We start from the raw sequence: 21,642 nt of genomic DNA, 5'->3' as shown, positions 1-21,642 counted from the left end.
CTGTGACCCCATTTCTTAAAAATGTTAAGCAGTAGCACAAAAGGCTGCAACAGAGCCTACCTGTCCCTAATTAAGTCAACAGTATGGGGTTTGGAGAACCCTGTGAAAACAACTTTGTGGTTAAAAAAAAAAAATCTCTCTTCCAAAAGATCTGTTAGGGAGACAGCACCCCAGCAACGGGAAAGAAGGAGAAAGTGAACCGGGCAGTGGTGGCTGCCTGGGCGGAACTAGCTTGAGAAACTGGGGAGTCGGCGGATAGCTAAGGGCGACTCTACGGTCTCTGTGGCGGTAGGATGCTTCTCCATAGTTTATTCCAGAATTCAAATCAGTTGCAAACATTTCATCGCGTTGTTGCAGCGACAGAGACCACGAAGTTCTGCTGATGAATGCGTTTTGTGGGCACCTTGGAGGCCCGTGGCTTTGCCTCCCGCTTCACTTCCCCACCAGATCTGCCCTCGTCAGCACTGACGCTCAGTCTCTTCTTGTCTTATGGTTTAATTAAAGCACCGGTGGTGACTTTGCTGTAATACATAGTTATTTCCATCTTGGACCCTCCGCCCCCCCCCCCCCCCACACACACACACAAAGTAGTTTTCTAGAACTCAAAGGGTCTGATTTTTCTCTGCAGATATGGGAAATTTCATGGATACGGACCAGAGGAAAACGGTTTCTCAAGGACACGCAGCAGTTCTCGACTTCCTGCCCATCAGCAGCTGCCCCAGGCCACAGGTGACGTGGTTTAGAGAAGGGCACAAGATCGTTCCCAGCAGCAGAATGTAAGTTGCTCCAACTTTAAAATACAACTCCTCGCGCTTGTTGGCACCATTTATGTATCATTTAATGAAGTTCACTGTATCGATTAAGCCCTGAGAGGAATGATGTGGCCTCGTAGTCCTTCCCCAGGCCGTGGTGAGTGGCTCTTTGAGGACCTGGCGGGGAAGCGTGTCAGCAGTTTGAGGAGATCGTCATCCCGTAAAGTTAGTCTGCGGAGTGCCGCCCGCCCTGAGTAAAGCATCCTTACTTGGTCGTCGTGGTCCGTTTTTCCCTTTCTGGATGCGCTTTGTAAGATAGTGTCATCCCTGAGTTGTTTAGCTCCAAGTGCTAATTTAATGAGTGCCGGTATTTACTTAGAGAGCTGTGGGGGTTTTTTCCCTCTTTTTACTGAACCGTGTTCGATACCACTTTCTCTGACGATAAAACAGTAATTACTGCTTATTTCTCTTTATCCTTTTATCCTACCGTGACAGTTTTATTTCCCTTCGTCTAATTAGTGGTTCGGCATCTATTGCAGAATACTGCTTTGTGATTAGTTAAGCATTATTTCAAGGTGTTCCTGCCTATCCCGCATTCAAGGTATTTATCTAATGCCAAACAGATTTTCTTCATTTAGAGCTTTAAGTGATTAAAAGAGAACATTTCATATATATTTCATAAGTGGGCATTTTGCAATACAATTTAAAGTTAATATACCAAATATAAACACTGCAGGGATGAGCATTTCTGAAAGAATCCTGAAATGCTATAAGCTTGGGCTAAAAGTCAAGTACTTACACCATCAGATGGTTGCACTCATACAAAGATTCATGAGAAGAAAATGCTTTTGTTTTATTCTGTTCTTTCCAAAAAGGATGTGTGTGTGTGTGTGTGTGTACATGTATATATATATATATATATATATATATATATATATATATACACGTACATATAAAACACAGTTTGCTGAGTAGGTTTTAAATGTAACTCTGAAAGTCACTGTGGGGTGTAGACTTGCTTTCTCCCCTGCCTGCCCATCCACGGGATCCCTTCTCTAGGCCAGCCGTCATGCTCTCCCAGCCGGGCATCTGAACCTGCTTGACCTTAGGCCATTCTGAATCCCATTTAACAAATGTTTCTACTCTTGTTATTGGAAACAGGAAGACTGTTGAAATGTATAAACACAACATTTAAAAATGTTAATGGGGCATCTGGGTGGTCAGTCAGTTAAGCATCAGACTCTTGATCTCAGCTCAAATCTTGATGTCACAGTTCCTGAGTTCAAGCCCCTCATCTGTCTCTGTGCTGACAGTTGGGAGCCTGCTTTGGATTCTGTTCTCCCTTTCTCTCTCCCCCTTACCCACTCAAGCTCTGTCTCTGTCTGTCTCTCTCTCTCTCAAAAATAAATGAACATTAAACAAATTTTTTTAAATAAAAACAAATTTTAGTAAAAATTCTAATTACCTTAGAAAATGGGAACCTGCTTTCCTTCTTCCTTATTTTGGTAAGAGTTGCTTGTGTGTCCAACTTTATATTGCTTCCATTGATAGCAAATGCCTCTTCAGGTCGGTGAAACAAAGAACAGGGATCAATTCTTCATTCTTTTAGAAACCTGTTAGGTTGAACACAAGGCAGCTGAGATGGACTCCGGCAAAATATTCTGGAGAGTTCTAGCATTGAGCCCAGCATGGCTGGGCCAGTTTGGGAAGAATGCTGGGGAAGAGGAGGTGTGAGGGAGGATGAGGGGATCAAATTAAGCTTCTCCAACACTGGAGCTTCCCTTCATGTCCATGGGGGCACGGCCCACGGTGGTTGCCGTCTGGCAATTCGTTTTTGACTTGTGGTCTAGGTGTTGGCATCTATTGGAGAAGTATGAAAGGAGGTAGAGTGAAATAACAAGTCTTAACTTGATAAGCTTTTCTTGTTTTACTTGCAGATTCTTGCCAAAGACTCTTGAATTCCTGGTGAGCTAATGATATAAAGATGCTAAGTAGGTTTTAACTTGGTGTCACATCAAACAAATGATCTGCGAAGCTATTGATGAATCTCCAATGTCAGTAGAATAATATACCGGTGATCCCTTTTTTAGGAGATGAGATGAGATGAGGCTGATTAGGGGTATTTACACATTTGTAAGGCCCTTCAAGTTTCATATTTTCCACCTCATCATCACCCCCGTATTTATTAAGTACCTGCTGTGCAGGACATCATAAATCAGCATGTGTGTGGTTTTCTCTGCGAGTTTATACATCATTCAGAGATAGAAAGTTCGGCTTTGCATGGCAGTTGGAAGGGCATTTCTGCAGGGCCCCTGTCTGGATGGTTGGCAGACAAAAGTCAGATGGCGTTAGATCTGTTCTGCGCCACCAAAGGTGTCATTTAAAAACAAATGTTCGGCTCAAAGCGTTTCACTCATATTGAAACAGGTCAAGCTTCTGTACCTGCTGTAACCTGATTATCTGTGGTCGGTTCCACCACATGGGTTTGGGGAAGGGGAGGGGAAGGTGGTCCCTGGCCACAGGGAGGAGGAGCCTGGTCTCGCCAACCCCACCCCCTTATTGTTAACATTACCGCGGGATCTTCAAAATGTGAGCTTTCGGCTTACAGTTTAATTTCTTTCGCTTTCAAGGGAAACAACAATTCTAATAATAATTCCTGACTTGAAAAGTTTGTTGGATGGCCTAGTAACAATTTTAACAGCGGCCGTTAATTATTGGATACCTCCTCGAAACACGTCTTCCCTGATCCTCACCATTGCCTTCAGCTGTGCTAGGAGCTCGCGGACTGCAGACGGGATGCTCGATGGCCCTCCCAAGGGCACACAGCTGACCGGTGGCCCTCTGGCTTCCGCGCCAGGCCTGTCTGCATCAGGCTGATCCTTCTTTTCACTTTGTCTTGCCAAACCCTCTTCGTGTCTTTGATGTATTTTTTGCATATGCTACTTTTGTTCCTACTTCTCCCTTTTAGAACGTCAGCCTTCGGTGTGAAACACTATAGGTCGGCGTGAGCCACAGGCCCACACAAACTCTCGTGCCCACGTAGCCCTGAGCGTGCCTGTGAGGGTGTTATTTGTATGTATTCCCTTGTGTTGGGGCTGTAAGTCGCCGACTTGAGAAATTTTTGACAAAAGAGAAGGCAAACATGGTTTTCCAATTAAGGCACGGGCTTTACCACATTCCGAGGCCTAGCGGGGGATGGGGTGGAAATGAGGCCTGTGTAGCACGGGGTGAGGGGCAGCGGGAGACAGAGGGCCGCTGCCGTGTGCCGAGCCCAGCACCCTGTCACCAGCACCCTCTCTGCTCCTGCACCGCATACTTGTTGAGTGAGGAGGCTTCTGTCGTGTGGCAAAAGGAGCGGCAAAACTTCATCACCATCCCGGAAAAGGAGCTGAAGTGAGTGTCCCGGAGGTGGATGTGGGCTGCTTCGCATTCACAGGAGAATGAGGCCAAATGAAAAACTCACACAGTTCCGATGGCAGTTTGGGCTTTTTCTCCCGATTCGTTCACCGAATACGTCCTGAGGACATACTACCTGCCAGGCACCGTTCCAGGCACCGACTGTGCCACAGGAAACCAAAGAAAGGCCCTGTCCTCAGGGAGCCCGTCTCCAAGTGGAAGGAGACGTGATAGGCCAGCTGGTGATAACAGAGAGGAGAAAATAAAGCCGGGCATGCAGTGGGGAGAGGGGGGTCCGGTGGGTTGCTGTTGCAGATGTGCGTTCAGAGAAGCCCTCTCTGATAATAACCGGAGACCTTTGAGCGGAGTCAGGGAGGAGGCCTGGGAGTAAATCAGGGAGAGGAGCAGGTGAGGGAGCAGAATGGCCGGTGCCTTGGAGGCATGGCCCGGGTGGGCTGAGGGAGAGGGCTGGAGGTGAGCTTTCGGAAGTGGCTGAGCCTGAGTCCTAGAAACAGTTGTCTTAGCCAGAGTGAGGACCTTGGCGTTTGCTCTGAGGAGCTGAGCGGAGCAGCCATGCGCTCTTCCTTGTGACCCTTCTGTTAGGAATTATGTTCAGAATAGGGCAGCTCTGGGGCAGCAGAATCAGAGACCAGGAGGCCTGTTAGGCGTTTGCTGCAATGGTTGAGGTGGCTCAGATCGAGTGGTGTGGTAAGTGTCAGATGCTGGTCTCTTCTGAACGTAGAATTGATAGGATCTATGCCGGATTGGACGTGAGGTCTGGGAAGAGGAGGGACGCCGTGGAAAATCTAAGACTTCTGGCCCGAGCAGCCGATGGGATGGAGTTACCGTTTCCTGAACTGGAGAGATGATTGGCGGCAAAACAAGTTTTGTGTATGTTGGGGGGAGGTTGGTGGTGGCGTCTGACATTTGTTTTGTACGCGTTTGAGGTGCACAGTAGACGGTCAGGAGGATGCACTCATGAGATGGTTGGATGTATCAGACTCAAGGTCAGCAAAGAAGCAGAGGCTCTGCGTTCATGACATTTAAAGCTCTCTGCAGCTCTGTGTGACACACACAAGCCAGTGAGCGAAACCCAGAGGGTTCCCTCGTATCTCTGAAATGCTTGTGGCCGCAGGTCACGGGGGATGACTCTGCCTGAGCTAAGAGACCGTGCATTGGAGTGTCAGAGCCAAGCCAGGAGAAGGAGCGGACGGGGTGGCACCGGGATGTTGCCCAGGAGCAGGGAGTGAGTCGGCACCTGATTGGCTTCCCAAGGATGTGAGGTCCTATCCTGGAGCTTGTGACCGCGTCAGGTAACACAGCAGAGGGGCAGTGGAGCTGCAGAAGCAAGAGGGCACTCGCAAGTGGGGGGTGGGACAAAGAAGAAAAGGCGAAGTCTCATGACTGGCGCACCCGGGTTCAGCGCCAGTGCCCACTGACATGGCACGGGCCGGCCGCCAGCAGCGTTCTCGCGTCTCACCTTCAGCCGTGAGCTGGTGAGAGTCACGACCCCGTGTGGCATGTGTCCACCGTCTCCTCCAGCAGTGTCAGCCTCCCCTGGGTGCTGGCTGGCTAAGCCCTCCTTGTTCTGAGAACTGGGTCTGACCCCGCAGATACGCACTGCTGGAATGTCTGGGTGAAGGAGCAAGTGTGAAGGAAAGTCATGTGATATCTGCAAACTTCCTCACCAAAAGCGGGGGGGGGGGTGGGGGGCAGAGCATAGCAAACCTGGAGCAAAATGTTATTGATGAAGGGGTATAAACATATCTTCGAAAGGCAAAAATACTTTGAAAGAATTGAGAGTAAGTTATACTCAGAATTTTGAAGAGGCAATTACAGGTTTTATTTATCTGAGACGCTGCAAAAAAAAATGCATGTTTATTTTTCTGATTTACTGAATCCACACAGTTAGTTTGGTATCTCTGCATGTCAAAGATGAGTATAGCCTTGTCTTATAAATACAGTCTAATTTGATAATAAAATTGTCCTGTGTTGTTTGGGTTTTGATATATGTCCTTCGTTTCCTTTTATTTCTCACAACGCGAAGTGTGAATGCCGATGTCGTGCAGTATTTCTCTTACCTCCAGGAGGTGATTTACGTCGGCAGTTATCAGATTAGGACGCAGAAACTTGTTCTGTGCGGTGCCATTCTTCTGCCTAATTGCGGGCCCTCGTGCTCGGATCGCGTGTTGAAGCCTACCCGACGGGAATGCGGAAACACGGCGTGCTCGCAAGTGTTTTGCAGGGAACGCGAAGCTCACAGGTTCAATATTTCAACCTCCGGTCAGTTTCGCGGGACGGGACGCCTTGGCAGCAGTGATCTGAATTGTGAAGTACGGGCAGTAAACGGCATCCCGGGCGATGGGGAAACAGCCTGCCTCGTAACTGTCCGTGCTCACACGCTTGAACGTCCATTAACTTATTACCATTTCATTTCGATCGCGTCAAGAAAGATTTGTTTAAATTAGCACTTGCGGTGCAAGTCCCAACTTAATGCTTAAATGAAGTAGATCTGGTTGTAAAAATATTTTTATAGTTAACGGGGCTTTCAGAATAATATGCCTTTAAAAATGTTATATTATATTTTATGAGCATTCTGTGAATGTTTATAGAGTATGTCTATACGTGTGAATTGAGCCATATTTGGTGTTAGTGAAAAAGACCAGGAGATGTGGGCTCCAGACCTGCTTCCACCATTAATTCTGACCTTGGGCAGATAACGTACTCTGGTTTGCTTCCATTTTCTCAGGTCAGAATGAGGAAGGTGTGCTCGATGACCACTGAGGTCCTTTCTGGCGCTCACGTTCAAGCGATGCTCGCGGAAGGAAGGGCAGGGCCGGCTCTGCCTCTCCCGCCGTCTCCCTTCACGCCTCCAGCACATGCTTATCGAGTGCTAATTTCACACTGGCACTGTACTAGCTGCCAGGGGTCGAAAGGGGGGTGAGGCACTGAAGGGCCTGCCATCGGTGAGCTGTGGCCTCACGTGGAAACAGGTTAATAAACGGGACACTTTCGCCGTGACGTAGTGCAGGAGAGAGTGACGTAGAGCGCGAGGCACAGATTGCCAGCACACAGGTCGATGAATTTAACAAATATGTGACAGATGCCAGGCACTGCCCGGTCACGTTCCCGGGACACTTCGTACTCCTGTGCCCCCCAGCCCTGCCCACGGATCTAATTTTTATTGCCACAGGATCGTTTTTCTATTCTAGAATTTCTTGTAAAATGCGACCATAGAATATGCAATCTTTTGTGTCTTGCTTCTTTCAGCATTCATTCTCAAGGTGATAGTAACAACAGTTATTAACATTTTTGAGTGCTGGGCGCTATTTTAAGTGTTTTCCATGTAATCACGTAATGATTCAGGAGATCCTCGCAGCAGCCGAGTGAACCATCCTGTTACTATCCCTGCTTACTGATGGGGGCTGAGGTGGACAGAGGCCAGCGGCCGGTCGTGTCAGAGCCCACGCTGTCCCCCCTGTGCTCACTGCTTTCTCAGCCTCTATCGGGAGAGTGAGGAGCCAGGAATATTCTTGGGAGCGATTACTTGTCTAACCAGGAAAGAGCTTGTATTTGCCAAGCTGAAGGGACTGTCATGTGGTCAGGGAGGAGGAAAGGGGGCAGGGAGAGTGCAAAGGGAAGAGACTGGATGGGACATGGGACCTGGAGTCACCAGGGTCTGGGAAAGAACCTGGATTTATTCCACACGGAGTAGGAAGTCTTTGCAGGAGTTGGTGCTTTTTTGGAAAATGTTTTGAAATTGCGGTAAAATGCATGTAACATATAATTTACCGTCTTAACTGTGTTTCTGAGTACAGGTCGGTGACGTTAAGTACGTTCCCAGTGCTGTGCAGCTGTCCCCACCATCCTTGTCCAGAACCATTTCTTCTTCCCACGCTGCAACTCTGTCCCTGTTAAGCAGTAACTCCCCGCTGTGCCCGCCCCTGGCACCCCTGGCACCCGTCCCTCTACTTTCTGTCTCTGATTTTGACTCTTCCAGGTCCCTCTGTAACTGCAATCATACAGTATTTGTCCTTTCCCCCACTTTTAAATCAACTTAGTATGTTGAGTTGATTGTGTATTCACACAGAGTTGCAAGAAAGAACACAGGGTCCCTTTAGCCGGTCTCCCCAAATGGTGCTCTCTTGCCATCCTGTCACACAGTTTCACAACCAGGTTATTGACATTGATACAGTCAAAACACAGCACATTCCCATCACCAAAGCGTCCCTTCTGTGTCCTGTTCGTAGCCACACCGCTTCGCTCCAGCCCTCACACCCACCCCAGACCTTGGAAATCACTGATCTGGTCTCCGTTTCTCTAGTTCTGTCACTTAGAGAATGTCGTGCCAATGGAATCCTGCAGCCTGTCTTCGGGTTGGCTTTCTTCACTCACTGTGACCCTCCGATTCAGTCCGCTCATCGCCTGTGTGGGTGTTCGGCCCCGTCTCGTGTGGTGGTCCTGGTGCGGGTCCAGGTGCCACCGCCCGCACCACCGCTCACCTGCCGAAGGTCAGCTGCGTGGTAGCCACTTTTCCTCCATTGTGAGTAAAGCTGCTGTAAACATGTGTGTACAGGTTTTCGTGAAACACAGTCTTTGCTTTTCTGGGATAAACGCCCAGGAAAGCAGTGGCTTGGCTATGTGGTAGCTGGATGTTTAGTGTCGGTAAGACGATGCCAAACTGCTTTATGGAGCGGTTGTACTCTTTCCGATTCCTCCCAGCAGCGTGTGAGTGATCTAGTCTCAGCCTCCTCACTAGCATTCACTGGTGTCACTGTTTTTTACTTTAGCCACCCTGATAGGTGTGCAGTTATAACTCGCTGTGTTTTTAGTTTGCATTCCCCAGTGGCTAATGATGTTGAATATCTTTTAATGTGTGGATTTTGAAAAGAACCAAATAGGAAAAAACTGCATTTCTCGAAGGGAAAAATACAATCATTTATTTAAAAAGTCCACTGAAGGGCACCCAGGTGGTTCATTCGGTTAAGTGTCCGACTCTTGGTTTCAGCTCAGGTCATGGTCTCAAGGTTCATGGGATCGAGCCCCATGTTGGGCTGCACACTGAACGTGGAGTCTGCTTGGGATTCTCTCTCCTTCTCTCTGCCCCTCCCCCACCCGTTCTCTCTCTCTCTCTCTCTCTCTCTCTCTCTCTCTCTCTTCCCCTCTCCCCCTCCCCTTTCCCCCTCCCTCCATCTGTCCTTCCCCCCTCAATATAAATAAACTTTAAAAAATAAATGAAATAAAAAGTCATTTGAATGGATGAAAGAGCAGAAAATATGCAGCTGAAGTGAAAAATACTATCCTGTATACGTATGAGGAAGAAACTCAGAATAAAGCACAGAGATAAAAAAAGACAGAAAATATAGAAGACAGGCTCAGAGATGAAGAGGATAGAATAATCAGTTGAGCTCTAAGAAGGGTCCAGAAGGAAAGAATGGAAAGAACGGGGTGCGGATAATGTTCAGAGATAATTGTCATAGTATTTCCTAAAACGATGGATCCTCAGAGTCAAAAGGCAGATGAAGCTTCAACTAGGATAAATGAAAATATATCCAAATCTAGACGTGTTCGAGTGTCACTGTGGAACTTCAAAGTCAGAGAAAAAACCTTAACAGCAACCTTACGTGTAATTCAGGCTGCTTCAAAGGAACAACAATTAGATCTCAGCTGACAGCAATAGTAGGGAAGATAGCGGAATAATAGCTTCACCCTTCCAAGGGACGTAACTCTAATCATGGAATCCCACATCCGGCTAATCTGCTCTCCCAAACCGAGGGAGACCTGAGGATATTTTCAGACAAGACTGGGAGTTGACGTTTCTGAAACGTGTGCTAAGAGAACTACCATCAGTGGGCTTGAGGAGAAAGGATGCTGAATCTAGAAGGAAATGGAATATTAGGAATGTTGGTCTTTGTTTGATTTTTTTTCTAGTTAGGAAATGTTTAGTAATTGTAGTTTAAATATATTTAAGTAAGAGATAATGAAACAGGCCAGGTTGAGATGATTCTTTGGGACTTTTTTTTAAGAATGGCTGCTGAAGGGGGCCCCCTGGGTGGCTCACTTGGTTAAGCATTGGCCTTCGGCTCAGGTCGTGATCGCGTGGTTTGTGAGTTCGAGCCCCGTGTCGGGCTCTGTGCTGACAGCTCAGAACCTGGAGCTGCTTCAGATTTTGTGTCTCCTTCTCTCTGCCCTGCCTCCAGCTCACACTCTGTCTCTCTCAAAGATAAGCAAACATGGAAAAAAAAAAAACAGAATGGCTGTAGAGAAATGGTGAGTATCCACAATGGGTACCTGACGTCAAGCGGGTTGTTTTTCCGTTAAGGTGGGAAATACCAAGTGCTCCTGGGTAGCTCGGGCAGTTGAGCATCTTACTCTTGATTTGGGCTTAGGTCATGATTCTGGGGTCTTGGGATCGAGCCCTGTGTCGGGCTCTGTGCTCAGCATGGAGCTTGCTTAAGATTCTCTCTTTCTCAGGAGCCCCTGGGTGGCTCAGTCGGTTGAGCTTCCGACTTTGACTCGGGTCACGGTCTCGCAGTTTGTGAGTTCAAGCCCCATGTCGGGCCCTGTGCCAACAGCTCAGAGCCTGGAGCCTGCTTCAGATTCTGTGCCTCCCTGTCTGTATCTCTCTCTCTCTCACTCTCTCAAAAATAAACATTTAAAAAAAAGATTCGCTCTTTCTGTCCCTCATGCGTTCTTTCTCTCTTTCTCTCTTAAAAGATGGTTGGGGGGGTGGGGGGGGGGGGTACCAGAGAAAATCCGTATGCTAGTGGAAATTCTCCACTAGAGAAGGAGAATGTGAAGAGTGAAGGGAGTGTGGGTGTGACTGGAGGAACAAGGTCTGGAGAAGGCGAGAGGCCAGGCAGCCTGGGCACCCACAGAGGGGGCATGAGAAGGAAGGCCTCGGCAGGGTGGGTCCGCAGGTGTGTGCCCTGTGTGTGGGGGCCCTTCCGGAAGGGGGGGCCTTCGGTAGAGTGAAGGGCAGCTTCCGCTGTAACACAACAGACACCTTATGTGGGTGTGGATGCACGTGGCTTGGCTGATGTGGGAAATTGAGGGCTTGTGGATTTTTTATCTTCTCTGCATATTGGGAAGAGGTTTAAGTTTAGAGTGAAGTGTGGCACAGGAAGAGATGTGAAGATGCTTAAGATAACCGTCCAGAGAGTCCAAGCAAACTGAGAAACTCGCTAGGCTCATGGGACCCTCTGAGCGCACATGTGTAGTTGTGGTTTGCAGGAATGGATCTCTTCAGTAACGGTTAGTAATTCTGGTGTAGTTGTACAGAAGATGGCTAATTGGATTCAGAGACGGTGAAGTCTTGCCTGTCAGATGGGAGTAAAAATAAGGATGTGCAGGGTAGTTTGCAGAGATTTGATGGCCCTCAGCTGTCTGAGGGAAGAAGTGACGGGTGGTCATGCACGGCAGAGTCAGAGGGCTGTGGGAGTCTGTGAACTGGTGGAAATGAGTGGAGAACGGAGGGGAAGTGCTGCATTGGGCCCCCCAGGTCCTCTCATCTTCACCTTGGCTATTCCTTCCAGCCCCAGACAGCTGGTGTCTCCTCCCGCTGGAAGGGAGAGACTGGGTGGTGCTATCCAGAATGGTGGCCAGGGGTAAATTTTTGTGGCGTGAACTTTGGCCCTTAGGGAACCCGAGAATGGTATGTGGGGGAGAGAGGGTGGGCCGACAGGTAAGTCCGCTGGACTGTCCGACGAGACACGGCTTCCAGCGGCCTCTCTGAAGTCATCCTGGGAGTCCACGGTTGCAAAGCTGAGGCCACTGGGTCCCCACCCTCCTTTGTGCTCTCTCCTCCCTCCCTCCCTCCTGCTTCTCTGTGACCTCACCCACCCAGAGTGGGGCCACACAGAAGCTGCTGCAGGATGACTCTGTTCCCCAGGAGACCTGGGCTAGGACCTGAGGGATTTGAGGTTGAGTGATGATGAATGGAACTTTCATAAGGCTTGGCAAGGCTAAGGGAGTGACCCTGGGTGCGGGGCTGACATGGCATGCAAGACGGTGTCAGCAGAAGTGAGAGTGTTAGACACCCACGTTCGCGGCGTGAGGGTGCTCAGCCACCTGGGATGACGGCAGGAGGAGGAGTCCAAGGGAGAAGCCGAACCGGGAGAGTCCTTCTTGGGCAAATGGAGCGAGCGAGTAGAAGCCGAGCAGGGCATGTGTGGAGAGTAAATGGTGGTGTGACTCCATCCCGTGGGGGCAAAGGGCTGGGGTTTGGAAGGAGGAGAAATGGGCACTATAAAAGTGCCCACTGATGGCTCTGGTGGCGCTTGCTCTGTGTAGGCTGGACACCGGGAAGCCCTTCTGGAAATGCTCCTCTGGGTGGTTGGCTCCAACATCTGGCACTTTGGAATCCCACCGCTATAGACTGACTGTCTATGCCCTCCCGCCCCCACCCCCACCCCAGGTCATAGGTTGAAATCCTCATCCCCAGTGTGATGGTGTTAGGAGGTGGGGCCTTGGGAAGGTGCTTAGGCCACGAGGGCGGAACCCCCGTGAATGGGATTAATGCCCTTAAAAAGAGACCCCAGAGAGCTCCCTCCCCGCTTCCGCCTTGTGAGGACAGAGCAAGAAGCCAGCTGTGAACAAGGAAGAGGGCCCCCATCGGACACCAGATCCGTCCGTGCCTTGAGCTTGGACTTCTGGCCTCTAGAACTATGGGAAGCAAATGTTTTTGTTTAAAAGCCATGTATGGAATTTTAGCAACATGAATGGACTGAGACACCCACCCAGGAGGTGTCTATCCTGGGACAGGTCACATAGCCTCACAGTGCCTCTCCTACAGGGAGCAGGGAGACTCGTCTGTTCCTCCTGAGTTGTCCTGAGATTTAGAGTGAGAAGTAATTTGCCAACTCATGTTTGAGGAAGTGACAGATGACCTGTACTATCTGTCACCCATCCTCCCAGATTATGTCCTGGTGCTTACCATAATGGTGCCCTGTGTAGACGAGGCTGTGTATGTAGTTGTCTCCGGGAACCGAATGCTAGCTGGGAGAGAGGGACCCCGGGGTAGAGAATGTGCTCTGCCCCGGTGTGTCCTGTGGGCTTTTCCACGTGCTGGTTCATCCCCTAGAAAGTTCCTTTTGTCGTTCCGACCGCATCCAGGAGGAGTCCCGTTGTCCGAGCCGATGATATTGCAGGCATATTAGTGTCTGTAGAAGCAGGTCAGAGAAAGATGGGCAGCGCGACGTTGCTTCAGTGAACGGCCTGCAGAGCGCTGACTGAGGTTGCACTTGCTGTGCTTCACGTCCACTGTGCACCGTGGGCGGAGGGCCGAGGTTGCCGTGAGAAGTTCAGACTTTCTTTCAGGTTGGCAGGTAGTTTGACACTGTGGGATGAAAGGTTACCCTTTATTTTTTTTTCTTTTTTGTTAAATTTTTTTTTTTAACGTTTATTTATTTTTGAGACAGAGACAGAGCATGAATGGGGGAGGGGCAGAGAGAGAGAGGGAGACACAGAATCGGAAGCAGGCTCCAGGCTCCTAGCCATCAGGCCAGAGCCCGACGCGGGGCTCGAACTCACGAGCTGTGAGATCGTAACCTGAGCCGAAGTCGGACGCTCAACCGACTGAGCCACCCAGGCGCCCCGAAAGGTTACCCTTTAAACGCCGTTAGATCAGGTCTGGGGCCTCAGCCGGTGGCGGCGGATACCGACCTCGAGGCCTGCTCTATCCCGTGATGCGCACGGCTGGAACGAAGGTTGTCACGTATCTTCTGTTCAGTAACGTTTGTGTGGCACGTGTGGGAAGCTTCTGCTCTACCTGCTGCTCTGGGATAAGGGTACCTCACAGGCAGAGAACTGTTCTGAGCAGCGTGAGTGGCCGAAGGGCAGGGGTGGGGGTCTTAGAGTCACTTGGTTCCGTTTGAGTTGGCAGTGTAGTGTTTAATGACAAGACTTGAATATTCTATGTACCAATTTTTCATTTGAAAATAAAACACCACTTCATTTTACAAGAGCAGATCTAGTGACAATAACGCATTTCTTTACAAATATTAGCCTATTATACATCTCAAGTCAGTCGCACATAATTGCATTTCACCAACTCTACATAATACTTTAATTAAAACCAGGATAATTAAAATACAGTTTTAATGAACAATAAATTCTGAAGTTGCCAGGCCTGGAATGTGTTATGTGAATCATACCTGCTCTTTTTTTTTTAGCTCTTAAATCGGTATCCACATTATGTTTCAAAATGGCAACAATCTGAGCAAGAGGCATTTTTAATCGTATGTAATAGTGTATACTAGCAAATCATGTATTTCTTTGTGGCTGTCATGTATCTGTCCATCCTCTTGCATGTATAGGTTGTTCGCTACTGGTTGTAAACTCTGGAATGAAGGAAAAGCTTTTCCTTGTGGTTTTCTTCCCCGGCTTTATTGCTACATAATTAACCTGTAACAATGTATTAGCTTCAGGTGTATACCATGATGATTTGATATGTGTGTGTGTTACGAAACGATTGCCACAATGAATCTGGTTAACATTCATCACCACACAGAGTTAAACCTCCTTTTTGTGCTGAGAAGTTTTTACAACTACTCCCCTAGCAACTTGCAGAGAAGCAGTGCAGCGTCGTTAGCTCTGCTCACCACACACGTTGCATCCCCAGGACTTGTCTTGTGACTGGAAGTTTATACCTTTGACCACCTTCACCCCTCGCCCCCCACCCCCACCTTTGGCAACCAACCGCTGATCCGTTTTCTTTCCACGAATTCAGTTCTTTTAGATTCCATGTACACGTGAGAGCGTACTGTATTTGTCTTTTTCTGTCTTGCTTTTTTTCAAGGAGCATAATGTGCTGAAGGTTCATCCATGTTGTCACAAAATGACAGGATTTCTTTATTGAGGTTGAATATCATTCCATCGTATATGCGCATACGTATGTACGTAAATATAGATCACATTTTCTTTATCCGTTGACCTGTTGATGGACACTTGGCTGTTTCCGTGTCTTGGCTGCTGTGAGTGATACTACAGAGAACGCGGGGGTGCACACCTGTGTTTGAGACAACGATTTCTTTTCCTGTAGATACACACCCTGAACTAGAGTTGCTGGATTGTATGGCGGTTCTCTTTTTCCTTTCTCCGGAATCTCCAAACTGTCTTCCGTCATGGCTGTGCCAGTTGACATTCCCACCAGCAGTGCGTGAGGGTTCCCTTTTCTCCACATCCTCTCCAATACCTGTTACCTCTTGTCTTTTCGAGAATACCCACCCTAGCAGGTGTGAGGTGGGGTCTCATTGTGGTTTTGATTTGCATTGCTCTGTTCGTGAGTGATGTTGAGCGCCTTTTCATGTACCTGCTGGCCATTTGAATATCTTCTTCGGAAATGTGTGTACTCAGTTCCTTTGCCCATTTTGAAATGGATCGTTTCTTTGTTTTTGAGGACCTGGCAACTAGCACAGCGCTTGGCCCTCCTGATGCTTCTTCGATGAGTGGATGAATATCTCCTCAATGAATGAGGACATGGCTCTTTGTACTTGGCTCATTGTGGGGAGATGGTGTGGGACCATGTACATCAAATTAAGGTTCGGGAAACCAGGGTCCCAGTCTTAGCTCCATCACTTAGGAGGTCTGTGAGCTTGGGCAAGGGCTAAAGGGACCTTTAACTGTTCCCAACAAAGGTAATGTAGTTGGGTCTCTCAGCTGGAGATGGTAAGTAGCAGCTACCCTATCAACCTCTTCGAGTTATTACAGGGAACATGTATTTGGTGGATAAAATCACAGATGTGAAAACACTTGCTAACCTGTCAATGTAATGCCTGCTACTCTTCTTACCATTTCCACCTCTGCTCATCATACTCTCCATATACATAAACTCGGATTAGTATTGAAAATCAACTATCACCTCATTTGGAGCTGTGGATTTTTAGGTAGTTTTCATGATGAACTTTTGATCCTTGGTCAAGTGGCCCCTGGTAGTATAGAATATAAGGAGATCTGCCCCTTCAGCCACCCCACTTTCCTTCTCCCCCCGGTTATAATGTCCTTGGGAAATTCAAGCCAGTCTTAATATTAGCTGCGTAATTAGGGAGGCATTACTGCCCGTACATCTAATGGATAGTTCATTACACAGTCAAATTTAAGTGACTTTTATTAGCTTCTCTTTTGGATTATCATTGTCAGTGTTACTCTCTCCCAAATACGGGTCACTTACTCATTCACTTGTCTGTTTATTTGACAAGTACCTAACTGCCCTGGCATCGTCCATGAAAGTTACTCCTGAAGCACCAAACTCCCTAGGAAGGAAATATGCTTTGGACTCTGGCCAAGGGGATACTGCTACAGTTAAGAAGTCAAGAAGATTTGGTAACTTTGTTTCATTTCTGACCCAAACATGGGGCGTGGTCCCTATGGGCAGCTTCTGGTGATGCTCCAGGATGCCTATCGTCTTGTCTATCCATGGGGAGTCAGTGGGCAGAGTGCAGTTCAGTTTATATGGCCACTTTGGGGGCTCTGTGCCATGGCAAGCCTCGTTTCATCTGGTCTTGTCCCAGAGTCCTTAGGCAGAAACTTGGATACCAAAGTGAAGTTCTACCCCACAAAAGGGGAGGGAAAGGAACACTTGGAAGGAAAGGATGTGCTCAGAGCTCAGGGAAAGTCACGTGCTGTGTCCCCTTCTTGGGCCCGTGTGCACTTGAGGGCTAGGACTGGCAGGAGGCTGTGACGTGCAGAGACTGAGGCGGTGTGGGCATGGGGAGGGTCAAGAAAGGCAAACAGATAAGTGGGGGGCCAGCTCAGCTGGGCAGGGGGTGCTGTTGCACTCGGCGACCTGTGTCCCCACGTAGGAAGAGAAGCATTTCCAGGGGGTGGAGGGTACAGTACAGCCTGCGGAGTCCTGGCGGTCACGCTTTTGAAGGCGATCGAGGAGCATGGACTGTGAGTTGAAGTCCCCACACAAATGGAGAGTGTGTGACGACAGGATAGGCTTTGGGAAGCACAGGATTAAGTAAGATGGGCTGACTGTGGGAGCCAGCTGTATTCTTTAGTCGTTTTCTGATTCTGGGCAGGCCTAACTTAATGACTGAGGGGCTCCGCTTTTTCGTGTGTGACACGGGGTAAAGGCAGTTGTGGTGGATGTCTGGTGTGAAACACGTCGCCAGTGTGTTGGCTGGGGCTCTGATGAGCCACGGAAGGAGCTGGCCGCCCTCAGGATGAAGTTCCCAGTGGCAGGTCAGTGATGTGCGGCCAGCGCAGATGCTGTGGAGGGTCATGCGTTGCCTCATCTTTCCGCAAGGCTGCTCTAAATCTTCGTGGCATTCGAGCAAAGGAAGCCGAGGAAGTCTTATCACACCAATTTTGTGGATGACTGAATGGGGGAAGGAAGTGGTTATGTGATTTAAGGTCAACTACTGTGTTAGTGATTGAGCTGGGATTGAGTTCAGCACCTGAATGATGCCTTTCTGGTTAGTTTTGTGAATGTTTATGACACAGTTGATCTTAGGTTGCCCATACGGCATTTGATACGGCAAAGGGGTCCTCTGCTGGGCATCGGTGCCCATGCTTCGGCCCCACAGTGCCACGTGTACCCGGTGCCCAGTGGCAAGTCCACAGCCTCTGCGAGGTTAACTTTTATGTGTAAAATACAGATGATGATAAGGCGGCCTGCCTCCCTCACAGCACTTTTACACTTTTATTTTTGTTTGCAAGAATCAAATATGGTACCAGATAAAAGATACGGTGTGAGTTACGAAGTGTCCTGTCTGTGTAACGTGGGCTCATTTTCTCATGAGGGTTTTTGTTCCTTGCTGGAATCAGATCTGACCTAAGACTAGGTAGATCTAATTTGCGTCCAGGTGACAGTCCCTATTGCAAGGTCAAGGTCGTCTCTCATCCCTTCAGTCCATCAGCTGGTCAGCACTGTGCTAGACTCTGGGATAAAAAGATCAATAAAACAATCCTGGCTCGGAAGGGCTTGTAACCTAGTGAGAGGGTTGTAGCCGTTTCTTCGTAGTTCATTGTGCGTAGCCTCTTTGTTGTTTTTATTTTTAAACATTTTTTTGATGTTTATTCATTTTTGAGAGAGACAGGGCACGAGCAGGGGCAGAAAGAGAGGGAGACACAGAATCTGAGGCAGGCTTCAGGTTCCAGGCTGTCAGCACAGAGCCCAGTGCGAGGCTTGAACCTATAAACCATGAGATTGCGACCTGAGGTGAAGTCAGACACTTCACCGACTGAGCCACCCAGGCACCCCTGTTTTTTTATATGATAGCTTTATTGAGCTGTAATTCACCTATCATAAATTCTTTTTAAAGAATACATCTTTTTTAAAGTTTATTTATTTATTTTGATAGATAGGGGAGGGGCACAGGTAGAGAAAGAGAGAGAATCTGTCCCATGGCACAGAGCCCGACATGGGATTCAGTCTCAAGAGCTGGGAAATCATGACCTGAACCCAAATCAAGACTCAGACACTTAACTGACTGAGCCACTCAGGTGCCCCTGAAGATGACATCTTTTTAAAGTGGTCTTTAGGATATTCAGAGCTTACAGTTGTCCCCACCGTGTGACAGAGCATTCCCACCACCCTGAAGGAGAACCCCAGACCCATTTGTAGCCCCCGTCCCCACCCCCAGGCCCTGACAGTGGTCCTCTACTTTTTATCCTCCTGCATTCGTCTGTTTGGGATATTTCGTATCAAAGGAATAATATGCTGTGGCCCTTTGATACTTAGCGGTCTTTATTGAGTTGATTTTTCTCTCTCTTTTTTTTTTTTTTTTTTACTGATCGTCATTAAATAACTCAATGGTTGTTTTTTTTGTTTTGTTTTGTTTTTTGTTTTTGGCGGGGGAGACCTTTCCTGAGCTGAATTCTACCTGGGTAAAGAAAAGAGGTCCTTCATTTCTTTACCAGACACTTGTCCGACGCCTCCTCTGTGTTGGGCACTCTGGCAGGCACTCGTATGATGTCACACAGGTCCCTGTTCTCATGGGATTCGCAGTCGTAAGGGGGAAGCAGACCAAGAAATGGGCACACGAACAAACACATAAAGAGGATCTGGTGATGAGAAAAGCCCTGTCCCAGGATATAATATGTAGAACAAAATTTTAGGAAGGAGAAGCAGTAGTAATCTGAAGAAATGGGGCTGGGCATTCTGGGTACGGCAGTGACAAAGAAACCGAAGCAGGAAAGAACCTGCCTGGTGGGGTGGGAGACCTGAAAGGAAGCTGGCAAGGCTGTGGCCCCGGGGAGGGGGGAGTAGGGGTTAGGCCTACCTGAAGTCAGCAAGGCCCTGTCTGGTGCTTATGGAGGTGGGCTGCGGGTTTATCCTAAGTGTGGTGGAAAGACAAGGAGGATGCCATAATCAGATTGGCTTGAAGGAAATCTGGCTGCTCTGTGAAGAATGGATCATAAGGGAGGGCAGAAGGAGAGCCAGAATCCTTAGGAGGCTCTTGCAAACATCCTGGCAGGAGGCGCTTACATAGCCTGAATTAAGATGGGAAAGAGGAAATGGGGACAAATTAAAGTAATAGGTTAAATTAGAACCAGTAGTTATGGTATGAATAAATAACGGCAAAGTGGGGATCCGTGAAAAGTAGAATCTACGGGACTTACCATGGAGTGCGTGTATAGTGGAGTCGGGCTCCTTGTTTCTGATTTGAGTCCTTGGGTTTATATGTCCTAGAATGGTGGCAACTGGGTAAAGATGGGTTTGGGGCACGTTTAGTTTCAGATGCTTGTGAAAAGTGTGGGTGGAGAGATCAACTGGACGTTTGGGAGTCCACAGCCTGGAGCTCCAGTGGGGAATCTGACTGGGGATATGAAACTGGGACCCATCCATATGCGGGTGGTGTACGTGTGGTATTGAAAACTGCAGGGGTAGATGAGCCTTTCTAGGGAGAGAGATTTTAGACGGAAGAGACGCAAGCTGAGAATGCCAACATTTAGTGAAGGTTGGAGAAATAAGGTGCCCACAAAAAGAGAGAGCCCGCTAGAGGGGAGGGGGCACCCAGGAGCACTCAATGTCATGGAGTCGCTAAGAAGAGAGCTTTTTACCTGGTTACAGCCCACGTGTGGTCTTGACGTCGAGCGCAGACAAAGGACTAGGAAGAGGAGATCAGCAAAGTGCAGGAGGGGGAGGCAGAGAAGAAGATCTGGGGAAGCCCCTTTGTCCGACGGCTTTCAGCAGCCCTTTGGGAAACCCGTACACGATGGATTCAGCTGCACAGCCTGGTTGGGGCAACGTCCGCTCTCGCTCTCTGCCACAGCCATAGGGTAGAAGGTCCTCCAGATAAAACGTGTCGCGGACAGATTAGCGGTTGGGATCAAACAGCCACAACGGCACTAGTTCACGCGTCGCCCGGGATGATGTTGGTTCAGGTGTTTGTGCTTGCTGTTTGTCACTGCTGATGGAATTGTCCTGTTTTACCTTGGAAGGTTATAAATGGGGGGGCATCCTTAGAACTCATGCGTGAACCTTCCCTCTTGCGTCTAGATGTGCCCGTTCATTATTAGACAAGGTAAATCATCATACCCAGCTTCCGTCACACACGCAACGTGCGTCCTTTACTTTTATAATCAGAGTCCAATAGTTTAACACACGCAGCGGCTCTGTGAATTACCTCTGCTGAGTAGTTCCGGGAGTTTAGAAGTTACCTACATGAAGCCCACCTTCGCTCACCGTCATGTTCACCCATGTCTTTCGTTCAGTGAGATCACTGCCACACCGTGACTGCCTACTCTGACGATGCAGATCACCAGTACCTGTGCTTTGCCGAGCTTGGCATTCTGTCTGAAACCTGTGTTGTGCCAAGTTCTTTGAATAACTAATTGACTGTATAAAAAATAATTTTATTACCCTTCTCTTGTTCTTGTTCTCAAACTTGGTATGAACAAAGAAATCATAATATGGCTTGAAACTGCTATCTGTGGGTTAATATTCTTGAATGACATTTAGTTACAATTAAGCACGCGGTCCATAGCAATGAATGTGAACCAATACTATTTAGTGTTAATTGAAGCGGGGGTGTGAGGACCCGGCAGGCTGCCGCTGGCGGATCCCTGGCCCTTGGTTGGGAGTATGATGTGTGGCTCTTTAGTGCCTGGCTTTTATCTAACAAACTCTAAACGAATTTAAATAAATTGTAAATGCCCTGGATAAAATTTAGTCTTTCTTTTTTTTGCTCTAATGATGAAATAAGGAATTGTGGCAATCAAAAAAATTTTGAAAAGCATCTAATGATTAAAATACAAAAATGATGTTTCTAAATACTTACTGGAAAATGCCCTGGTCTTAGTATTTTCTATGATCTTCTGTTCTGCTTCGTATCTTTAAGAAGGATAATAGATACAACTTGCAAAGAAGCAACATAAAGTGGTGGCTAGGAGTATGAACTCTGAAATCAGACTGCCTGAATTCCACCCTTGATTCCGCCATTTAATAGTCGTGTGACCTTGGGCAAGGTGCTCAGCCTCTCTGTTACTTTAGTTTCCTCCTCTGTGAAGCTGGAACCATATCAATATTTGCCTCATCGGATGGTGA

The 21,642-nt window shown here is 48.1% G+C and overlaps 1 protein-coding gene across 3 annotated transcripts in view; it reads left to right on the top strand.

The window, feature by feature from the left end:
• SDK1 (sidekick cell adhesion molecule 1) overlaps positions 1-21,642 on the top strand; it is an 879,729-nt gene that overhangs the window by 368,155 nt on the left and 489,932 nt on the right. For all 3 annotated transcript variants that reach the window (XM_053894114.1, XM_053894115.1, XM_053894113.1), the window contains exon 4: positions 629-776. In XM_053894114.1, coding sequence (XP_053750089.1) covers positions 629-776 — 148 coding nt within the window. The remainder of the gene's footprint in view (positions 1-628; positions 777-21,642) is intronic.

This window comes from Panthera pardus, unplaced genomic scaffold (genome assembly GCF_024362965.1).
Source record: "Panthera pardus isolate Hobbes unplaced genomic scaffold, ASM2436296v1 HiC_scaffold_4, whole genome shotgun sequence".
NCBI classification, from domain to species: domain Eukaryota; kingdom Metazoa; phylum Chordata; class Mammalia; order Carnivora; family Felidae; genus Panthera; species Panthera pardus.
This window is presented reverse-complemented; position numbering and strand designations above follow the sequence as displayed.